This window comes from Palaemon carinicauda, chromosome 24, assembly GCF_036898095.1.
Source record: "Palaemon carinicauda isolate YSFRI2023 chromosome 24, ASM3689809v2, whole genome shotgun sequence".
In the NCBI taxonomy this organism is placed as follows: domain Eukaryota; kingdom Metazoa; phylum Arthropoda; class Malacostraca; order Decapoda; family Palaemonidae; genus Palaemon; species Palaemon carinicauda.
In genome coordinates, this window is record NC_090748.1 from 15460865 (window position 1) to 15483364 (window position 22500).

Genomic DNA, 22500 nt, shown 5'->3' on the forward strand with positions numbered 1-22500 from the left:
ATGTGATTTTTTTTTTTACAATTCCACTGAATTCCCACAATTCTTAAAACTCGTCGTGCCTCCTGTCATTCATTGATATTCATGTAATCCAACATTGAATTCATTTTTTTTACACAGATGTTCCTCATGGATTTATGAAATCCTATAAAATATTTTCAATTCCCATCGCATTCTTATCCCTTGACTTCTAGAAACAATGATGCCATTCTAATATTCTTTAGGATATGATTAAAGTGCTTGTACTTTTCGTTAATGTCGATCATACTTTATTACTCTTGTAACTTATAAATATTTTCATATATTACTGATACGGATAAAATGTAGAATTTCGTCGAAAATCAGGATGTTCTTTGTAAATACAAACCATTATTCATGAATTATAGAATATATTTTTTAGACTTGGCATATAATATTTAAATAGTCCTTTGATAACCTTAGCTGTAGAGCTGAAGTTATTGTTATTTATTCGTGGAAGTTAGTACACTAATAAACTTTTATTCGTACGATTAAAGTCATATATGTCTGTGTTCAACTTTAATTCTACATGAGATAAAGGCCATTGGCAATCTTTTGATATGGCCTAACTATATCTGGGTATATGTTCTTAGGTCGGGGCTTCTTCTTCTTCTTCTTCTTCTTCTTCTTATTATTATTATTATTATTATTATTATTATTATTATTATTATTATTATTATTATTATTATTATTATTATTATTATCTAAGCTACAACCCTAATTGTAAAACAGGGAAAATTAGCATAGTGAGGAAAGGACATAAGTAAATAAATAGACTAGTGTGCCTGACTGTACCCTCAAGCAAGAGCACTCTAACCCAAGACAGTGCAAGTCTATAGTGCAAAGGCTATGGCATTACCCAAGAATAGAGAACAATGGTTTGATTTTGAAGTGTTCTTCTACTAGAAGAGCTGCTTACCATAGCTAGAGTCTGCTCTACCCTTACCAAGCGGAAAGTAGCCTCTAAATAATTACAGTGTAGTAGTTAAAGTTGTTTTGAAAGGTTCAGTATTATGTCTTACGGACAAAGATTTTTTAACTGTATTTGAAGTATGTTCTATTTTGATCTTTCTTGTTTTGGTTGGTATCATTCACCTTAAGCCTTCTTTTGTATTCATATATTCCATTAGTTTTTACTGTTTCATTCCTAATCAGTCAGTGTTTCTTCTTTTATCTTTATTAAATTTTGCAGGTGGTTGCTTACCCTGATTTGGTTAATCTGTTAAGGGCTTTGCTTACCGAGATTTGAAAATCTGACGAGCTTCCTTACCCGGATTTCAGGAATTTGATCTAAGATTGCTTAACTGTATTTAGAAAATCTGGATAGGAGGCTGATTACTTGGATTCCGGGAATCCAGGTATGAAATGTATTTCCAGCCATTACCAGAATAGGCCACGAAGGCTGTTTACCCAGATTTTGGGAATTTGGCCAAAAGGATGCTTAGATAATCTGACGAGAAAGATGCATACTCGCATTTCGAGAATCTGGCTTGGAGGCTGATTACCTTGCAGACGATGGGTATCTGGCCAGAAAGCTCCTTGCTTGGATTTCGGGAATCTGTTCAGAAGTCTATTTACCCGGATTAAGAGAATCTACAAAGAAAGTTGCTTACACAGATTTTCAGAAAGTAGCCAGAAAGCTGTTTATCAGGATTTCGGAATATTGCCAGAAAGCTTCGTACCTTGATTTTTAGAACCTGGCCACAAGGCTGGTTACCTGGATTTCGATACTCAGGACAGAAAGCTGCTTATCCAGATTTTAGTAAACTGACCAGAAGGCTGTTTACCAGGATTTTGAGGATCTGAATAGAAGTCTAATTGCCCAGATTTAAGAAATTTGGACAGTTGTCTGCTTACCTAGGTTTCTGGAATCTGACCAGGACGCTGTTTACACAAATTTCTAGAAATTTACCAAAAAGGATGCTCACCCATATTTTTGTAATCTGGTTAAGATGCTGTTTACCAATATGTATTGATTGGGTTGTCAAAAGGGATATTTGTACCTGACAAGGAGTGCCTACTTAGATTTCGGAAATCTAGTGAGAAATCTACTTACCAGGCTTTGGAAAATCTGTTAAGAAGGCTATTAAAAGACTTTTGAGAAAATGGGAGGAGGCTGCATCAGTCATTACCAAGGAGGACTAGCTAATCCTAGACAGGGCAAGGGTAAAAGTGGGCAAAAACTGGAGATAAGTGCCACAAATTTGGATTAGCCTCCAACACGGAATGCCCTTGAGGGGCAACACCACAAACAATGGAACAAATCGTAAGAAGGTGCAGTGGGCCCTCATTGCTCAGATCAAGACCTCATAGAGGCAAAAGACAACGCCCTCATGCGGGTTCGACATTGTCGACATAAGATATGATGATGAATATGGTCAGTGGCGCTACTCGCCTGAGATTTCAAAACTCTGGTCAAGGAGATGCGTATCCAGATTGCAAGAAATTTTTGAGAAGCTGCTTACCTGGGTTTTTGGAAATTTGGCCAAGGAATTGATAATCCAGATTCCAATTGCTTTCCAGATGCCTGCTGTTTGGATTTTTGGATTTAAGCCTTCTGAAAGCATTATAAAAGTTGTGGAGTCTGCTCAGTAAGGGCAAGTGATGGTGTATCCAGTGATGTTAGTCTTCTGGAAACGTTGTAATCTTTTAGAGGCTAGAAATTTTTGAAAAGCTGCTTACCTGGGTTTTTTGGGAATTTGGAGAGGAAATTGATAACCCAGGTTTCAATTGCTTTCCAGATGCCTGCTTGATTGGATTTTTGGAATTTCTCTAGGAAGCTACTTACTATAAATTCAAAAGCAATCGTATTATTTCGATATCAAAGAAAGCTTCACCTTGTGCGTAATGGTACAATATGGGTTTTTATTGATCAAAATTCTCTGATTGAAAATCATAGCCCAATGGTGGTAAGACAGCTCGCCCACGAAGAACTCTGCAGATCATATGTATAGTAAAAATGCAGCTACTTTATTTCTATTATTAATATATTAACTTTTTTTTTGTGTGTGTGTGTGTCGTGAAAGCACCTTCCATTTATTTAACCTATTTTTGTGAGTTTTCATTATTACAAAATTGATTTACTGAAGAACTAGATCTTGAAATTCATAGATTATTGGATTTTTTTTTCTGAAATGATGATGAATGAGATTTGAATTATGGATTTCAGATATAAATGAATTACGAGCAATACTAAAAGAATCCTTTTTTCACAAATTTTGGACCTAACGTGGTAATTCTTTATATTACAAATTTGGATTCATGGTTTTCAGTGAACGTGTTAAAAAGTTAAGTAATCACCAAATTAAAATTTCATTACTGTTTTTTCAGTACTTCAGAAGTTTGAGAATGGTTGTGATTGAGCGTTTATTAATAGGTACTGACATTTTCACGTCACTCATTTTCCAAGAGAAATGAACAAATTCACTTTTACATATATGTAATCAATAAAAATTCTTTTCCTCCACTTACCTAAACAACAAGAGACTATACATTCTGTAAAATAAGGTTCCACGAAGCAGTGAATGCACAGATCTTTCCGCATCAAATTTTAATTCAAATGCGAATGGAAAAATCGATACAAATATTCACTGAATAATGGATAACAACGAAACACTAGAGCATATCTTACTTTTATCATGTTGAAATTAAGACCCTAGGTACGACCATTCCGATTCGCCATATAATTAACAACTAAAACAGACACATGATTATTCACTATTAGAAATCAACAAGGAAAAGTTATCTTCATGACCGCTTGAGAAATGTTGGTCGAGCCTTCGCCAGTCCTATCTCCCACTCAACACAGCTACTGATCTTCTCACTCTTTAATACCTTCGTCAGTTTTGCAAGGTTGGTGCCTTGCAGTTTTGTTGTTACTGTTGCTGTAGTGATGCTAAAGGGAAGACAGACACACTTACACACCACCTTACACCGACGGTAACATACACAAGATACACACTGACACATGGAACCATGAACCACTGGAGCTTGGTGTCCTCGCTCAGTTTCGTTTGATTCTATATTTCATCGTACGTTTTCTATAGAAAACAATAACTAATTTGGTTAAATTATTTCCAGAAATAACGATCTGTTATGCAGAATAATATTTATTTATTACTAACACTTTGTATTGTATATAAGTAACTTGCAAAAGAGAAAAAATAACTTAATTTATCTTTTTGAGTATTAATTTTCGAATCCTGCTCACGTTTTAACCAGTGGCGCGCGCACCAGTTGCCCTTTTGTTTTTGTAGTTTCCATGGCAACCCGGAGTGGCATTCCAGTGACATACTAGGCTATATCTGTCATCGTATGCATTTAGATGAATGAGCTCTTTTAATGACACTTTAGCGGAGAAAAGACTATAGAAATACTTAGCTCTGTATTCAGATAGTGATTATTTTCAAACTGTTTCAGAATGGAGTTTACACCCGTCAGGTGATAGTCTGTTAACTTGATTTTGTGTGAATTAAATCACAAATATGGTAAACTGTGGAATAGACTGTTATTTTTGTTTTTTATAATGAACTAAGATCTATATAAATGGTGGAACATAGTCATAGAATTTACGTAATCGTTGCAATATTGATTGTAATTGTCCATAGATTCTACGCAATTATTGGAATATTGATTGGAATTACCCTACCCTTAGCTCATTTGGAAGTTATTCTTTACGGAATGTTGCCGTTTCATTCAGTGCCTCTTGTCCTTATCCTGGCGATTATATACGAATTGGTATGTGTTTACTTACTGTGGAACTCGTAAAGGGTCTCTCTTCATAAAAAATTAAGAAATGTCATATAGGCTACTGTATAGTCTCTCTCTCTCTCTCTCTCTCTCTCTCTCTCTCTCTCTCTCTCTCTCTCTCTCTCTCTCTCTCTCTCTCTCTCTCTCTCTCTCTGTGTAAAAAGTCTATGATGTATCACGTTACAGGACCCTATTGAAGTTTTTGTTATATCATGCGGGGAAAAATTATCGAATTTATTTACGACTGGTAACTCACGGTCAATCTTAATTTTTTTAAGGCACGCGATGACTGGATACATCTGCTTTTATCTGCTTTGAAAACTAAGATATAAATAATTTTGGGATATTCCCCAATGCCATTTTATTCTGCATGGTTAAATCTGTTTTAGGAAAAGATTCAACAATGTTTCTTGCACTTCACTTCATACGCAGTGTAACAAATCGCCCAGACCTTGAAATTCCTTCGACATTTATACATTCTTTACTACGGTGGCTTTGTTCTTATGATTAGCTTAGAATTTAGTCTATTTTCATAAGACTGGTTATTTGTCAATTAATCCTTATTTGATTTTATCTTTAACTATACTTGAATTATTTTCTGCGTAATAACTCATCATTATCATCATCATCTCCTACGCCTATTGACGCAAAGGGCCTCGATTAGATTTCGTCAATTGTCTCTATCTTGAGCTCTTAATTCAGTACTTCGCCATTTATCATCTCCTACTTCCCTCATAGTCCTCAGCCAAGTAGGTCTGGGTCTTCCAACTCTTCTAGTGCCTTGTGGAGCCCAGCTGAAAATTTGGTGAGCTAATCTCTCTTGCCCAAACCATCTCCATCTACCCCTCATCATGATCTCATCCACATATGGCACTCTAGTAATCTCTCTTATAGTTTCATTTCTAACCCTGTTCTGCCATTCAACTCCCAATATCCTCCTGAGGGCTTTTTCTCAAATCTGCTAAATCTGTTGGAGATTATTTCATTGTCATACCATGACTCGTGTCCATAGAGTAATACCGATCTCACTAAACTGATATAAAGTCTGATTTTTATATGTAATTTCAGGCGATTTGATTTTCAAATTTTACATAACCTAGCCATTGTCTGGTTTGCTTTTTTCAATCTTTCACTTAACTCTAATTCTAAAGACCCTGTATTGGAGATCATAGTTTCTAAATACTTAAAGGATTCTACCTCATTAATCCTTTCTACTTCCAATGATATTTCATCTTTCATTGCATACTCCGTTCTCATCTCTGTCTTTCTTCTATTTATCTTCAGCCCAACCTCGTGTGATATTTCATGCATTCTGGTAAGCAAGCATTGCAAATCCTGAGTTGTGTTCTGCTAACAAGGACAGCATCATCAGCATACTCTAGGTCTGCTAAATTCCTGTCACCAATCCAGTCCAACCTTCTCCACCATCTCTGACTTTCTTTGCATTACAAATCCATGAGGAGGATAAACAACATAGGTAACAAGATATTCCTTCGGAGTACTCTACTGTTCACTGGAAATTCATTTGATAAGACTCCATTAACATTAACTTTGCACTTGCTATGCTCATGAACAGACTTTATCAAATTTACATATTTAAGAGGAATTCCATAATAACGCAGGACTCTCCACAAAATTGGTCGGTGGACACTATTAAAGGCTTTTTCATAGTCCACAAATACCATCAAAAGGGGATTTCTGTATTTTACGCATTGCTGTACAACATGTCACAAAATGAAAATTTGGTTAGTTCAATTTCTACCTTTTATATATCCTGCTTGTTCATATCTCAGCTTTTCATCAACCTTTCTCTCCAGTGTCTTAAGAATAATCATACTATATATTTTCATAACAGCTGACGTAAGTGTTATGCTTCTGTAATGATTGCAATCAGTCAGGTCTCCTTTTTTTGCCATTGTAATCACCACTCCTAACTCCCATTCATTAGGTTTTGACACTTCATTCCACATTCTACAAAATAATCTTGTAAGTAGTTTAGGAATAACTTCATTTTCGGCCAGTATCATCTCGGAAATTATTCCATCGTATCCAGGGGCTTTCCATCTCTTTAGTGTTTTGAGGATAGCTTCGACTTGAAACACACTGAATTCGTTCATGGGAACATCAAGGTCCTCATCAGCTTCAGGTATATCAATCAAATTATTCCCTTCATAACTCCTATTCATGACCTCACTAAAGTGTTCCATCCAACGTTGTCTTTCTTCATCTTCTGTTGTTATAACAGATCCATCTCTCTTTTTGATGATGGGTATATGGTTCTTCTTCTTTGCCCCCATAATGATTTCAATAATAATTCTATGAACAATTGCTACACCATAACCACTTCCTGAATTCATAGCTTTGTCAGCTTCATCTGCTTTACTGTCTAAATATTCTATCCAGTCATTCCTGGATTTTCTTTTGACCTCACTATCAATACTGTAATTACTAAATGCTTCTAATATCAGTTGAGAGAGAGAGAGAGAGAGAGAGAGAGAGAGAGAGAGAGAGAGAGAGAGAGAGAGAGAGAGAGAGAGAGAGAGAGAGAGAGAGAGAGAGAGAGAGAGAGAGAGAGAGAGAGAGATTTTTAAAAAAAAAGTATAGAGCTAGAAAAAATGTCAGGACTTTTGATGCAATGAATAGGCTTAGTTATCTCATAAGTTACTGCCCAATAGTCTTATTAGCTGTGCAAATTTTATTTTGCATTGCTTGTTTTCATAATTATATAAGGGACAGGTTCCTCTTAATAAATCTATCGTATTCAACATATCTATCTCTCAATCTATCTATTTGTAGTACTGACCTATATTTGCTGGTGTACGATATCTGTTGATAAATGAACATTTTCTATACTCTTTAAGTCAATTGACTCACTAGACAAATGTTTGCAGAAATATATTACTCTGCTCTGGCCTATCGGAACTGCCCAATTCTTACAAATATACTGTAGTAGGTTCTGAATATATAAGTCAGTCAGCCTAGTAGAGAAAATAAAAGTTTTCTTTCATCATTTTACGTTTTCTACGAGTCTTAACCGTTCGATCGAAAACTAAAGAAAATAACAATTCCGAACACGCCAAACACTGTATTCTACAACCAAATTAGCGTAGCTAAGAGGGGGTGGGGGTGTTGTTGAAAATGTCCCTTGGGTTTCCAATAAAGGGGACCTCCATAGTAGGGCCAGAAAATAAAAGTATGTTTTTGGTCATGCAGTTACAAGGAGAAAGGCATGGATATCAAATGATACTTGGGATACTGAAAAAGGGAGACAAAGACAGAAATTGATTGTTGAAAGTTTTCGAGGAACTAATAAAAATTACAAGGTAGAGCATGCTAAGTATTCCAGTATTGTTAATGAGGTCAAAAGAAAAGACAGGAGTAACTGGAGAGAGTATTTAAACAGAAAATCAGATGAGGCTGACAAAGCTATGAATACAGAGAGTGGATATGATGTAAGAATCGCTCATAGAATTGTTAATGAAATTTCTACGGGGACAAAGAAGAAGAGGCATATACCCATCAAAAAGAGAGATGGATCTAATATAACTTCAGAAAATGGAGAAAGACAACGTTGGATGGAACACTTTAGTGGGGTCATGAATAGGAGATATGAAGAGAATAATTTGACTGATGTACCCGAAGCTGAGGAAGACTTTGATGTATCCTTCAATAAATTCAGTGTGTTTTAAGTCGAAGCTATCAATAAAAGTCTCAGGAGATGGAAAGTCACTGGTTACGATGGAATAACTGCTGAGGTAATATTGGTCATAAATGAAGTAACCCCTAGAATAATTACAATATTATTTTGTAGAATGTGGTGTGAAGAGGCAAAATCTGATTAATGGGAACTAAGGGTGTTGGTGAAAATGGCAAAAAAGGAGACCTGACTGATTATAATAATTACAGAGAAATCACACTTACGTCAGTTGTTATAAAAACATATAGTATGCTTATTCTAAGGAGACTAAAGAGAAAGATTGGTGGAAAGCTGCTAGTGCGTTGTGGAGCCTAGTCAAAAGTTTGGTGAACCAATCTCTCTTGGGGAGTGGGAAGAGCATGCCCAAACCATCTCCATCTATTCCTCATCAAGATCTCACCCACATATGGTACGTGAGTAATATTCTTTATAGTTTCATTTATAATCTTGTCCTGGCCTACATGGCTGAGGACTACGAAGCGTGAAGTAGGAGATAATGAGTGGAGAAGTATTGAATAAAAAGCTCAAGGTAGAGACGACTGGCGAAATCTAACCGAAGCCCTTTGTGTCAATAGGAGTAAGAGGAGATGACCCCTCTCTTTCTCACCTTTTATATGTATGTATCAACGTCAGATGTAAATATCATTATCATTTGGGTTTTATGTGTATTAATGATTTATTGGTGTGCATATTCCTGTTTCTAAACTAACGGTTTCTATGTTGCTGAATTATTTTCGATGTGACTTTTTTATGTAGATTAAGCTGTATCTTGGAACACATGTTAGGGGAATTCTCGGAAAATTCTGATATGGTTGTTTTATAGGTTAGATTTTCTTCTGTCCAGTATCTGGAAGAAAATTTTTATCGATTGTAAGTGTAAATAAAATTCATTATTATTGTTATTATTATTATTATTATTATTATTATTATTATTATTATTATTATTATTATTATTATTATTATTATGATTGTTATTATTATTATTATTATTATTATTATTATTATTATTATTTGATGTTATTATTATTACTATTATTATTATTATTATTATTATTGTTATCATTATTATTATTATCATTATATCATCATCATCATCATCATTATCATTATCATTATTATTATTAGCCAAGCTGAAACACTGGCTGGAAAAGGAGAATGCTATAAGGGTAAGGGCCCCACGAGGGAAAAATAGCCTAATGGGGAAAGGAAATAACGAAGTAAATAAACTACAAGGGAAGTAATGCATAATTGATATAAAATATTTTAAGAATGATAGCAAAATTGAAATAGATCTCTCATAAATAAACTAAAAAGAAAGATTTATATCAGCTTGTTCAGCATAAAAACATTCGCTGCAATTTTGAACTTTTGAAGTTCCACTGATTCAACTGTCTGATTAGGAAGATCACTCCATAACTTGCTTATGGCTGAAATAAAACTTCAAGAAACCGTTTGGTATTGAGCCTTATGATATAGGAGGCATGATTGAGAGAATTAACTGCATATCTTGTATTACGAGCAGGATGGTACTGTCTCCGAAGATCTGAATGCAAAGGATGGTCAGACTTATGAACGTCTCATGTAACATGCATAAAGAACTAACTGAACGACGGAATCAGAGATTAATATCTAGATCAGGAATAGGCTATGTAATAGACCGTAAGCTCTTGTCCAACAAATTAAGATGATAATCAGCAGCTGAAGACCAGACAGGAGAAAAATACTCGAAACAAGGCAAAGTGAAAGAACTAAAACAATTCTTCAGAATAGATTGATCACTGAAAATCTTAAAAGTCTCTCTTTAAAAAAAATTATGCTATTAAAGAAGAAACAGACCGAATGTGTTTCTCAAGAGTGAATTTGCAATAAGAATCACACCTGACGTATAAGGTTAAAGAAATATCATCAATGCTGAGATCTGGATGTTGAGAAGCCACATCCCTCGACCTACTTACAATCATACTTTGAGTTTCTTAGGGTTCAACGTCATACACAATAATTACTATGCAATTTAGTTGCTAAATTTTTTCCATATGATTTGTAATATTGCAATGTAATATGATTAAAGAAAATCTACTTTGCATGAAAACCCTATGATTCTATAATTGTTCAATAAGTTTACCAGCTCTAAAATGGTTTCAAACAAAACTGAGTTTTATTTTGCAAGGTAATTAGTATGGTGATCTTTGATGTTTTTATTAAAAAAAGGAAAAAAAAATGTACAGCCGATAGGATGAAGGAAGATGAAAACGAAGAAAAGGAAAATTTTCAAAGAAATAAAAAACCAGGATTTCCTTCGGAGAAATTTCTAATATGAAGAAATTAAGAAAGTTTCATGAAAAAAAGCTTGAATTTTAAGGAAAGCTTCAAACTTTGATAAAACTTAAAACAGAATTATCAACACCTTTCGTTCAATAGTGGCAGCAAGAAGAATGTAGTTAAGGAGATGAGGAAGTTTAAAATAATCTCTCTCTCTCTCTCTCTCTCTCTCTCTCTCTCTCTCTCTCTCTCTCTCTCTCTCTCTCTCTCTCTCTCTCTCTCTCAAGATATGTATGATCTGTGTACGTATTATTTTGCCAAAGATTGCAGAATCATCCAGAATCGATATGTAAGTAAGACACATGCTCTGTAATCAGAGAATACATGCACCCATGCTATGAATAGAATAATCTGATTCACTAAACTATTGTTCAAGTATAAATTTCAAGACCACAAAGCTTATCAAAGAAAAATAAAAAGATTACCACTTTCATAAATCGAGCGATATATATATATATATATATATATATATATATATATATATATATATATATATATATATATATATATATATATATGCGTATGTGTGTATGTATATATATATATATATATATATATATATATATATATATATATATATATATATATATATATATATATTATAAACATATGCCTCTTCCACATACATCATATGTAATAAAGCCAGATATTTGAACTTTCAAGCGAGCGTTTGGTAGTTATAAGAAGGAAGTCGATGATTCTGTATTAGTAGCTTTTATTTTCGGCCGCCGTAAAGTTGTCTTTTAAGAAATGGAGTAATTGTTATTATTATTATTATTATTATTATTATTATTATTATTATTATTATTATCATTATTATTATTATTACTTGTTAAGCTACAACCCTAATTGGAAAAGCAGGATGCTTTAAGCCCAGTGATCCCAGCAGGAAAATAGCCCACTGAGGAAAGGAAACAAGAAAAAATAAAATATTTCAAGAATAGTAACAACATTAAGATAAATATTTCCTTTATGAAATATAAAAACTTTAACAAAAAAAGAAGAGAAATTAGATAGAACATTGTGCCCGAGTGATAGTTACGTTGTTATAGGTACAGCCAAGCCCTCCTCTGTTTAGAGTCCTTGGATTGGCATAGCGAAGCTTTCTCCGGCTGTCTTGCCGTTAGAACTTTCAGTTGGGTGTTTTGCGGTAACCAGCATACCAGATAACTCTGCGTTTCGTTGGTAAGTATAGAAGTTAAGTTTTTAATAGTTTGATATAGTTTGCTGGTTTGAGATATGTTATTTCTGTACACAATAAATGTATTTCGATTACCTTTTTCTTAATATGCGTGTGTTTTAAGCTATTTCAAAGTATATTAAATGGTTGTTTTTAATTACAAATACCTTAGAATAGGGTTTTTTAAGTTTATCTGTATACTGAATGCTTTTTAATACCCATGTTTTAACGGTGTTTTTCTACTTTTCAGGAAAGATGTCTGGAAATCCGTGATTACCTGTGCATTTCAATTTATTCGAGCTAGAGCTACCTAGGGTACGGACCGACATGTCGCTAAGTACAGACTGAATGGTACCAACGCTGGAATCTTGTGAAGTATTTTTCAGTCTGAACTAAAAGGCAAGTATCTTTTTTCTCATTTCGTTTTTAATCCCATCCTAAGCAAGCCAGTCCTCCCCGATTGGGGGTGGCGCCCCCAATTGTGGGAGGACGTTCCCTAATATCGCACGGTAGACCTTAAAGTAAAGGTCTACCGTGCGCTATAGGGAGGCTTGCTCTTTAACCCTTTCGTCTAAATAAGGTTAGTGCTCGGCGTTTTGTACTCTTATTTAGATTCTATTGTTTATTTAAATCCTGTGTTCAACTTTTTTGTGTACAATTTAGGTTTATCAGTTTACTTAAAGCTTGTTAATCACAAATATGAAGCTATCATTATCAACCTCTTGGCTCTTTACAGTATGTTAAAACTATTTCATCCATATTTTGTTATACTTTTTTAGATTTTTAGGTTTTTGTCATACTTTAGATATTTGATCATCATATTTTTTGTTGTACGAAATAGCCATTATTATACAACATTGCTAAATATTTTTATATCATAGGGGCAAGTTAGCTGTTACTTATTTAGGGGTACCTAACTTTTAAAAGGAACTTTTCTGATCATAAACTTTTTTTCAGATTGGATCATGTAGCTGGCGCGACATTAGGATAAAAAGTCTAGGACAAAAATTCGTTAATCTATGAAGCAAAATAATACTTATTGACAGTTTGGTTTGAATAAATGAATGTTACTGGAGATCCCACTAAGATTTTTTTTAAATACTTGGCGATTGTTACTGGAAAACCTGCAAAATTTGATAATGTTCATTAACAATTTTTGAAAATCCAGCTTGTACTGGAAGCTATGGTAAATAACTTAGAAATTCTAGTTAATAGGTAGAAATTCTGGAAAATAAGTTACTGGTAAGCTGTAACGAAAAGAATGATTTGCTCAAAGTTTCATGGTGGAATTTCTATATTGACTAGATTATTAACGCTAGCGATTTTGGTAGAAACCAGTTTTCAAGGATTTTTGCTTAATTCTGGCAGCTAGAAATCCTGTTAGTTACTCGTTGGATAAAATCAAACTGTGCTAATTGGGAAGTCTTTAGTATATGATGGATGATTTATTAAGCATTTAGTAAGAATGAAATCTATCCAGTTCATATTTATGGATTCTTGTTTGAACCCATTTTTACTTTCGATAAAATCTTAATTGTATAATCTCTTAAATCTTTCTTTACTATTTCGTGATTGTCATATTGCTCTGATCTTCTAAGTTATTACAGAAATATATGGCTAAAATGGAATAGTAGATATTTTATTCATTTAAAGTTTGAAATTAACTTGCAATTTAGCTATTTTTTTTTCTTTGAAACTAAAATTTTCTAAAGGGTGGCTTGGATTTATAATAAAGAAAACTGCTTGGTGATACCTCAAATAAGTAGAACGGGTGTATGAAAACAAACCTAGGTAATCTAATTGAAACCAAACTTTTAATGACTTCAAATGATTCCTTATAGCATTTTTGTTAGCCAAAGAAACGCCGATTAAAAAATAAGATTGCTTGCCGTTTCTCAGAAAGCTGAACCCTGAAACTTGTGTATTTTACATATATTTGAACATTGCTTTAATATACCAATTTAAAAATCACCTGAAAGTATCCTACATCAAACTGAAATGTAATGAGGCGGCAATACTCGTGAAAATACTTTAAATTAGGACTTGAAGTTTGGTATATTAAGCGAACCTCCTTAATAATAGAGGTAATTAATGCACCACCAGTGTTGTTGGAATCCTAGATTGTCAATCGGTGTTGCCGAGAGACTGGTTAGTCTTGTGACCGATTAGACTTTTATTTTGTAATGAGGTTTAAAGTTTCGTCTGAAGGATTTTTGATTTTAAATGCAGCGTACATGATTGATTTAATTTAGAGGGTATTAGTCTAGGTATTGTATCGCCTAAAGGAGATTTTACAGCGAAAACTGGTAAGGAATATATAGACCTTGGTAGAATGAAAATGGTCAACTGTTGATGGAGATCTCTTCGGTTTTCTCCGTTTATTAGTAATAAGTAAACTAAGTATTGTGGGTAATAAGAACATTTCTAGGTCTGGGATTTTGTATTTCAATGCAATTTTTTTTTTTTTTTTTTTTTTTATACTTTGTTTTTGTTGATAATTGGAAGCCTAGAAATAGAACGAGTATAACGAGTTGATAATCATACGAGGAGTTTTCTCTATTGAAATTTTATATAAAGTCTTTGTTCAGAAAAGGAGAGCGCAAATTTTAAGAAAAATATCCTTTTTGCGTCCCAAGGTCTTTATTAAATACGAAAGATTTTCTTTTTAATTTTTCTCCTAAGCTTTATAACACCATAAGTGGAAAAATAATTAAACTTAAACTGTAAAACTTTCCTGAACATTGTCAGTCTTGAACCACTGTATTGAAGAATACATTGACATATTCCTTTATATGTTTATTAAGGAGTTTCTTTTGGGATGCAGAACGTTCGAGGTAAGAGTTCGTACCTAGGGAAAAGGCCATTTGCAGAATCATTGAAGTGTTTGTCGGGCTAATAGCTTCGGTACAATAAATATGAAACGACCACAAGTGTTATATGGGCAGATAGATACTTTGTCAATTTAAGAATTATCAGGCTTTCAAGACTGATGTGACTTTAGTCATTTAGTCCTGACACTTTTATAAGAAAGTATGATTGATTGATAAGATTTTATTAATTGAAAGCTGCGTATTTAAAAAAAAAAAAAAAAATTGTACAACAATATAAGTCATTTTAAAGACCACTATATATTGTAAGGTAATATGTATTAACTATTAAAGGGTACGTTTAACCCCCCAGCTACTTTGACGATTATAGAACACACTATATTTCATTATTTCCGGGTTTTGCAAACTGATGTTTTTAACCGATAGAGAAGGAATAACCTTATATTAAGAGAAGACAGATAAGTGGATCCTGGGAGAAGGGTATTTGTGACACCCATTTTTAAAGAAAAAAGTGACCGTGAAACCTTGGGATTACGCGAAAAACTAGTTTTACTGCTAAACTTGCAAATGGTGGAAAATATTTTTTTATCAGTTATTATATTTAGGTTTCATCCTCCAAGTTACTTTGGTTTTTACAAGTTTTACTACGACGGTCATCTAGCTCAAAAGTCAAAAATTATTTGAGATTCATTTCCACATTAAATACTTAATGTGGAAACCTAATGAAAATTAATCAATACAGGGCTTCAAAGAATCTCTCTCTCTCAATAGGAGAAGGTGAAATTTAGAACTAAAATAAATTAAAAAATGTACTATTGATAATTTTTTTATTTAAAAATGTTACTTTTCGTCCCAATTCGTCCAGATACAATTTCTAGAGTTTTGTTTCAAATAGTAAAACGAAGAATCATACAATTTCGTTCTATTCTTAACTAGGAAAAGGTAATACCCAGAATTAGCGAATCTATTTCATTTCCCTTCAGTAATTGACGTATTTTTTGAAAAAATATTGAAAGATCTTTTCTTTATCTACCGACCATCAGCTTGCCCTTTCAACTCGACATTGAAAGTTATAGATAGCAACCAGCTATTTTTCCCTAATAAAAAAAAGATTATAAATATTATAGACATTTGTTTCTAGGATATGATGTGGTTAAATATCAAAATGGAATAGAAGTTGAAAAATCTTATGTTCAGCCGTGAATAGTAATTAAAAAGTCTTCGTTGAATAAAGTATCCTTAATTATTTGATAGATATTACGTAAAAAAAATTTACATTCAGATATTTTTGTTTCTGGGAGATGATGTGATCCATTGTCGAGTGTTAAAATGGAGTAGATGTAAAAAAAAATATCCTATTCAGTCTTGGATAGCAACTTTAAAGTCTTCATTATAAAGTTTCAATAATTATTTAATAGATATTACCTAAAAAAAAAAAAAAACTAATTGATTATCAATTATTGAGTATTAAAATGGAGTAGAAGTAAAAAAAAAAATCTGTTCAGTCCTGGATAGCAATTAAAAAGTCTTCATTTTAAAGGTCCATTACCTATTTGTTAGATATTACCTAATAAAATTGAGATAGATATTTTTGGCTCTGTGGTATGATGGGGTCAAGTATTGACTATTAAAATGGAGTAGAAGTAAAATAAAATCCTGTTCAGTCCTGGATAGCAATTAAAAACTATTCACTATGTAAAGTTTAATTAATTATTTTATAGATATTAGCTGTCTTTTGCATTGGCTTACCTGCATCATGGCCAGACGAGAGGTTCCATTGCTGGAGGACATGCTGTTACCGGGTAAAGGGGCGCCAAGAGTTGCCATCACACTAGCCTCCTCTGCAAAAAAGAAAAAAAAAGTTTAAATTTAATTCTATGTAACAAAGCAGCAATGATTTGCGAGATGGAGATTATTACTCTTCTTTCTTTTATGGATCTCGGTGATATCCGTCTTTTGCAGCAACACTACTGTATCCTGCAACTATTTTCATAAGCCTGTGAGTTGGAATTAAATTTCTTTATTATTCCAGGTGTTTATCTCTCTCTCTCTCTCTCTCTCTCTCTCTCTCTCTCTCTCTCTCTCTCTCTCTCTCTCTCTCTCTCTCTCTCTCTCTCTCTCTCTCTCTCTCTCTTTTTGAAATAGTAAAAGCCTTGACATTTTTACAGGAAACTATGACAACCCAGTCATGGTTGAAGTACGAACGAATTGGTCTTTCAGACAAACCTCGGCTTCTAATTGCAGTCACTATTTATGTAATTTGTTATATTGGCTTTATTATCTGTTATTCAGTATTTGCAATAATTTTGATTTTGTTCTTCCTCTTCGTGAGGTAATCATTCCTGTTCAGGTATCTCCTCTTTACCAGCCGCAGAATCTTCTTCCAAACATCAGTCAAGATGTAAATCTTTTCATTACAGAAAAAAACTAGAGGAACACTCAGTAGAGCGCAGACCTCAGCAGCAGCAGCTTATTTCTCTACCTTGACCGTGACTTTAACATATATTAATAGGTGTGGATTATCATACACTCAAAATATGAACCATGTTTGAAGTCTCTGTGACAAGGATGTCCAAAGTTATGGCTGATTACGTGTATTGGACATTTTGCTTACCCGTGACCTTGACCTTCCAAAATTTAATCATTCCCAGCTTATTACATAAAAGTTAATCCCTGCAAGTTTCATTACTCTACGATTAAAATTGTGGCCAGGAAGGTGTTCACTAACAACCACACACACAAACAAACACAAACAAAACAAACAGGGGCTAAAACATAACTATCTTCCAACTTCGTTGGCAAGGTGAATATCTGAAAAAAATATCATATATGAAAATCTTATATAAATATATGAATCCAGTCTTACATTTTCTTTACAACGGTATGAAAAACTTCGTTTATTCATGAAAAAACGGTTTAGTGAGAACTGATTTCAAATTTGATATCAAATATATGCCGGTGTATTGAAATACATTCATTAATGTATGTTGAGATTAATACACGCTGCAGTATATATTTGTGTGAATACATAGAAACATAAGTAATTTCATAAATGAGTTGTGATTATAAACTGGAGTGGGAAAAACGAGGCTGTGATGCATATCTGTAAGTTTATAGATAAAAACATTATGGAAATACATGAAAGTAAATTTTGAGTATGTGGACTATAGTAAAGAAAAGAATTGTCTCTTGACCTTGATGTCTTTTGGCCTTGACGATATTTGTATTGTTCCTTTTTTATCTGCTTTACTGATCTCGTTCTACATAATGGTGTTTGAAGGTTCTTACTAATGTTTGTTTTCACGGTTAATTTATCCTTATTTCTTATGATTCTTTTTTTATTCCTCTTTTGTACATAAATTTTTATCGTATAGAATGACGTTCTTTGTATACATGAATATATTCAAGTACTGTATGTATACTGTGAAAGTTACATATTTGTGCAAAAATTTCTTCTTTTTTAACATGGATACGTGAGGAAGTAAACGACCATAGCAATGAATTGAACATGATACATAATTGGAATTGTTTGTGAAGTAATGAATGTGTGCGTTCTTTGTTTTCTGGAATATTACAATGGCTATGTAAAGTGTTAATACCATGTACGTAGCCATAAGCAATTGTGTACACAACCAACAGAGTAAACTGATCTCTTAGCACCGTCGCCGCTCCTACTTTTATGCAAATTTAGATGTACTTATGTAACGTGTACACTGAATATGTGACGTGCTCTCTCTCTCTCTCTCTCTCTCTCTCTCTCTCTCTCTCTCTCTCTCTCTCTCTCTCTCTCTCTCTCTCTCTCTGAGCCTTACCGTAACTGTGGAGAGGAACCGATTTTCTCCGGAAATGTTTTCTGGCGAAGCTGTGATTGACAGAGAACGGTAGATCCGTGAGGACGTCTCGTGCCTCGCTTTTGGATGTGAGCGGACGCTCGGTAAGGACTTCCATGCTGCGATGCATAATAAGTCTTCAATAGGCCTATACGATAACTCTTCAATAGACCTATACGATAGTAGGCAATATATGTAAACTATAATTATGATCACGTTCCTGTCAGTTTTTGTATTATTTTCGCTTGTTTTACTCTACAGTTTATTACTATTTTTCTGTAAGTATTTTTCCTCGGAAATTAATTCAGTTTATATTTCTTTAAACACACATTCATTGTTACTTGATTTTCACTTTATCTTCATTACGACGCCGTAACAAAATGTTCTGAAATTTATGTATTTTCACTTTACGAATTTTTTTTTCGATAGTAAAATAAAGTTACAATTTTCCTTTTTATCTCTGATATTATTGCCACAATTGAAGCGCATATTTTCTAATAATAAGCTGTATATATATATATATATATATATATATATATATATATATATATATATATATATATATATATATATATATACATATACATATATATACACATATATACCCTGTATATATATATATATATGTATGTATATATATATATATATATACATATATATATATATACATATATATATATATAATATATATATATATATATATATATATATATATATATATATATATATATATATATATATATATATATATATATATATATAAGCAGATGGATATCGCTTTGGTGTGCTTTCATTGCTACAAGCACCACGATTTTACTTGATTTTCCCTTTTAATCCATGGCCTCTCTAAAGCATCATTATTTTATGGCAGTGACTCATTTGAAAAGTAGTTAAGTATTATTGTATACAAGTTTCAATTACATCTATACACCCATATGTGAAGGGGAAAAGAAATTTAAGAACAAAGGGTGTCCAATGTGAGGGGAAAGGAATTGAAGAACAAAAGGTGTCCAGTATGACGGGAAAAGAAATGAACAAAGGGTGTCCAATGTGAAGGGGAAAAGAAATGATGAACAAAATGTGTCCAATGTGATGGGAAAGGAATTGAAGAACAAAAGGTGTCCGATGTGGAGGAGAAAAGGAATGAAGAACAAAGGGTGTCCCATATGCGGGGGAAAGGAAATGATGAACAAAGTGTGTTCAATGTGAGGGAAGAGGAAATGAAAAACTAAGGTTGTCCAATGGGAAAGGAAATGAAGAACAATGGGTGTCCAATGTGAATGGGAAAGGAAATGAAGAACAAAGGGTGTCCAATATGGCTTTCTCCCACTGTAAAAGAAGCATTATCAGCTGGTATTTTTTGAATTGCATAGAAATATTCAAAGCAACTAACACTCAAGTTGAAAAATGACAAATTTAGATATTGCGTCAACATCATAGCAAGTGATTCACAGCATAGCTAAGTAAAAGTAAAAATGCTCTTATAATTGAAACATTTTGTTCATAGCGTAAAGTACATTATTTATCCACCTATATATACGAGTGTTTTTTGAAATATGGAAATGCCCTTTTGCGGAATTGTATTTACCCATTAATATCAATGCGTTTATTGATGTTGAGATATCATTAGACGCCCAACAACTTTGCATGAATAAAACACCCACGTCAAGTCTCCTTCCACCTCACTGTAATTGCTTCGGGTATTTACCACCTGACAGCAAAGATAAGTGGCATTGAATTAATGATAGCGTATAGTACTTTCGCGTTGTTGTTTTTTTTTTTTTTTTTTTTTTTTTTTTTTTTTTTTTTGTAATATTATCAGGTACTAGAGTACTACCTTTCAATTGGAAAAAGATTGTATATAACCAAGGACGGTATATAGAAATTGCTCTATTTTTATACAAGATTTCTTCACCGAAAAGTTTATTATTTGCCTTTTTCAGAGAAGTGAATTCCTGGTTTAAAATCCTTGCAATAGATTTTTTTTTAAGAATTATATTTTTTTAAAGCTTAATTATACTTATAAATTTTCTTCATAAACCCTTAAAAATCGGAACTAAAATCAAACCTCACAAATTAACGTTACGTTTTATTTATAATTGAATTATCTATCTATGTATCTATAACTTATCTCTCTCTCTTGCTTCAAATACGTTGTTCTTGTATGAGGTTGACAAGCTGGTTGTAATCAATGTTATTTACACGCTGATTTAGAAAAGTGAGATCCACTGTATGCATAGTAAATTCTTCATAACGAACTGGAACTTAACCCTTATTGAATATCAGATTCTAAATTTTTAACTAGAAATACGGGACTGGGGATGACTTAAGTGATAATAGGATTCTGATGAAATCATTATGATAGGCAGCATTAATTTCATATTCTTATTAATCATAGTATTGTCTGTATGATTCTATGACGATTGTTTACGTTATTTGACTATTGTCGTTTTAATTTCTAAACAATCTTTAAGAACTACATTACATTTTATTACGTAAATTACTGTATAGCCTAATGTTATTGTGGCGGGATGTTGCAAGGACAACCCCCACACCCCGAATCACACTTACTGACAATGGTCTCCACAAAACAAACTTTCCCCTTACGTAATCTACAACCAGACTCTTAGACAAAAAGGACGAAATTGAAACCAAACATATCCTTAAAACTATATTTCTTGAACTAAAATAAATCATAAACTATCCGCAATCAAAATAAACACTTAAAACTAATCAAAACTTAATACTATATATATAATAACCAAAACACCAATCATATAAACCAAAAAAAAAAAAACTATCAAAACTTAACATTAACCGCACACCACCAACACCAAAAGTAGATATGTGTATATATATATAATCTTACGAGACCAACACTCGTTCACAGAAAGCCGAACTGTCTTTACGGCACAGTACACACTAACACAGCTCAGATCAACAGTCCGCTGGGTGGCAATTTGCCATAACTGCCTCAGTGATTGGGGTGGTCGTTCTAATCATAATCATCATCATCATCATAAACATCATCATTATCAGCAATCTCAATTCACAGGCCTAGGTCATCAACAGTTCAGCAATCTAATAAAACAGTCCAAAAAAATCGTATACAGGCCAGGTCATCAACAATAATCCACTTTCAAAACTCGAGTCTCTCCAAAGGAGGAATCACGGCCTGCCAAAAATAAAAAAAGAAAAACACTTACGAACACTTCTAGCTAACTGACCTATCGCACTATAATCAAAGATAAATAATAAATTGTCCCTATCATTCACAATCACGACAAGCAAAGATAAACAAAACTGTACTTACTCAGAAAATTAAAAATCACTTCCTCGCTGGTGAAGAAAAATAATAATTCCAGCGTTCACACAACTGACTCAGGACGCAGTCAATCAAAAAAAGCATTCGCTCCGAAACATTCACCACTGTCGTAACCTAACTAAAAAATGTAAACAAACAATCTCATTCAAACCAACAGTCTTTCTCACCACAAACGATCGTTAACCTAACTACTTTCGCTCTCTCTCTCTCTCTCTCTCTCTCTCTCTCTCTCTCTCTCTCTCTCTCTCTCTCTCTCTCTCTCTCTCTCTCTCTCTCTCTCTCACAGGATTTGGCAAAAAACAAAAAAAAAAAATAAAAATAAAGCAAAAATAAATCCTCCACATTATTACTATTACTACAAATATTTTTTTACAATATACTCAATCCGTTTTCCTCGCTATACTAAACCTTGATTAATCCAAAACTGGATTTTTCGTATTTAACATTTTTTTGTCGGATAAGTTGTTTTTCCAAGTATAAAAAAAGTTAAAAGAAATATTTATCATGTAAACAAAAAACGAATGAAAATATTTTCTTTAAAATAAACATAATCCTAA

The 22500-nt window shown here is 33.1% G+C and overlaps 1 protein-coding gene and 1 long non-coding RNA gene across 2 annotated transcripts in view; one reads left to right on the plus strand and one right to left on the minus strand.

Moving 5' to 3' along the window:
• LOC137618101 (zinc finger C2HC domain-containing protein 1C-like) overlaps positions 1-18748 on the minus strand; it is a 71618-nt gene extending 52870 nt beyond the window's left edge. The window contains exons 1-2 of the mRNA XM_068348087.1: positions 18601-18748; positions 16538-16629 (exon numbers count right to left, since the gene is read on the minus strand). Of these exons, the coding sequence (XP_068204188.1) occupies positions 16538-16629; positions 18601-18748 (240 nt within the window). The remainder of the gene's footprint in view (positions 1-16537; positions 16630-18600) is intronic.
• Positions 11915-13588, plus strand: LOC137617817 (uncharacterized). The gene is made up of 3 exons (XR_011039673.1): positions 11915-11965; positions 12211-12359; positions 12918-13588. It is a non-coding gene; the product is annotated as an uncharacterized lncRNA (long non-coding RNA).
• Positions 18749-22500: the final 3752 nt, after the last annotated feature.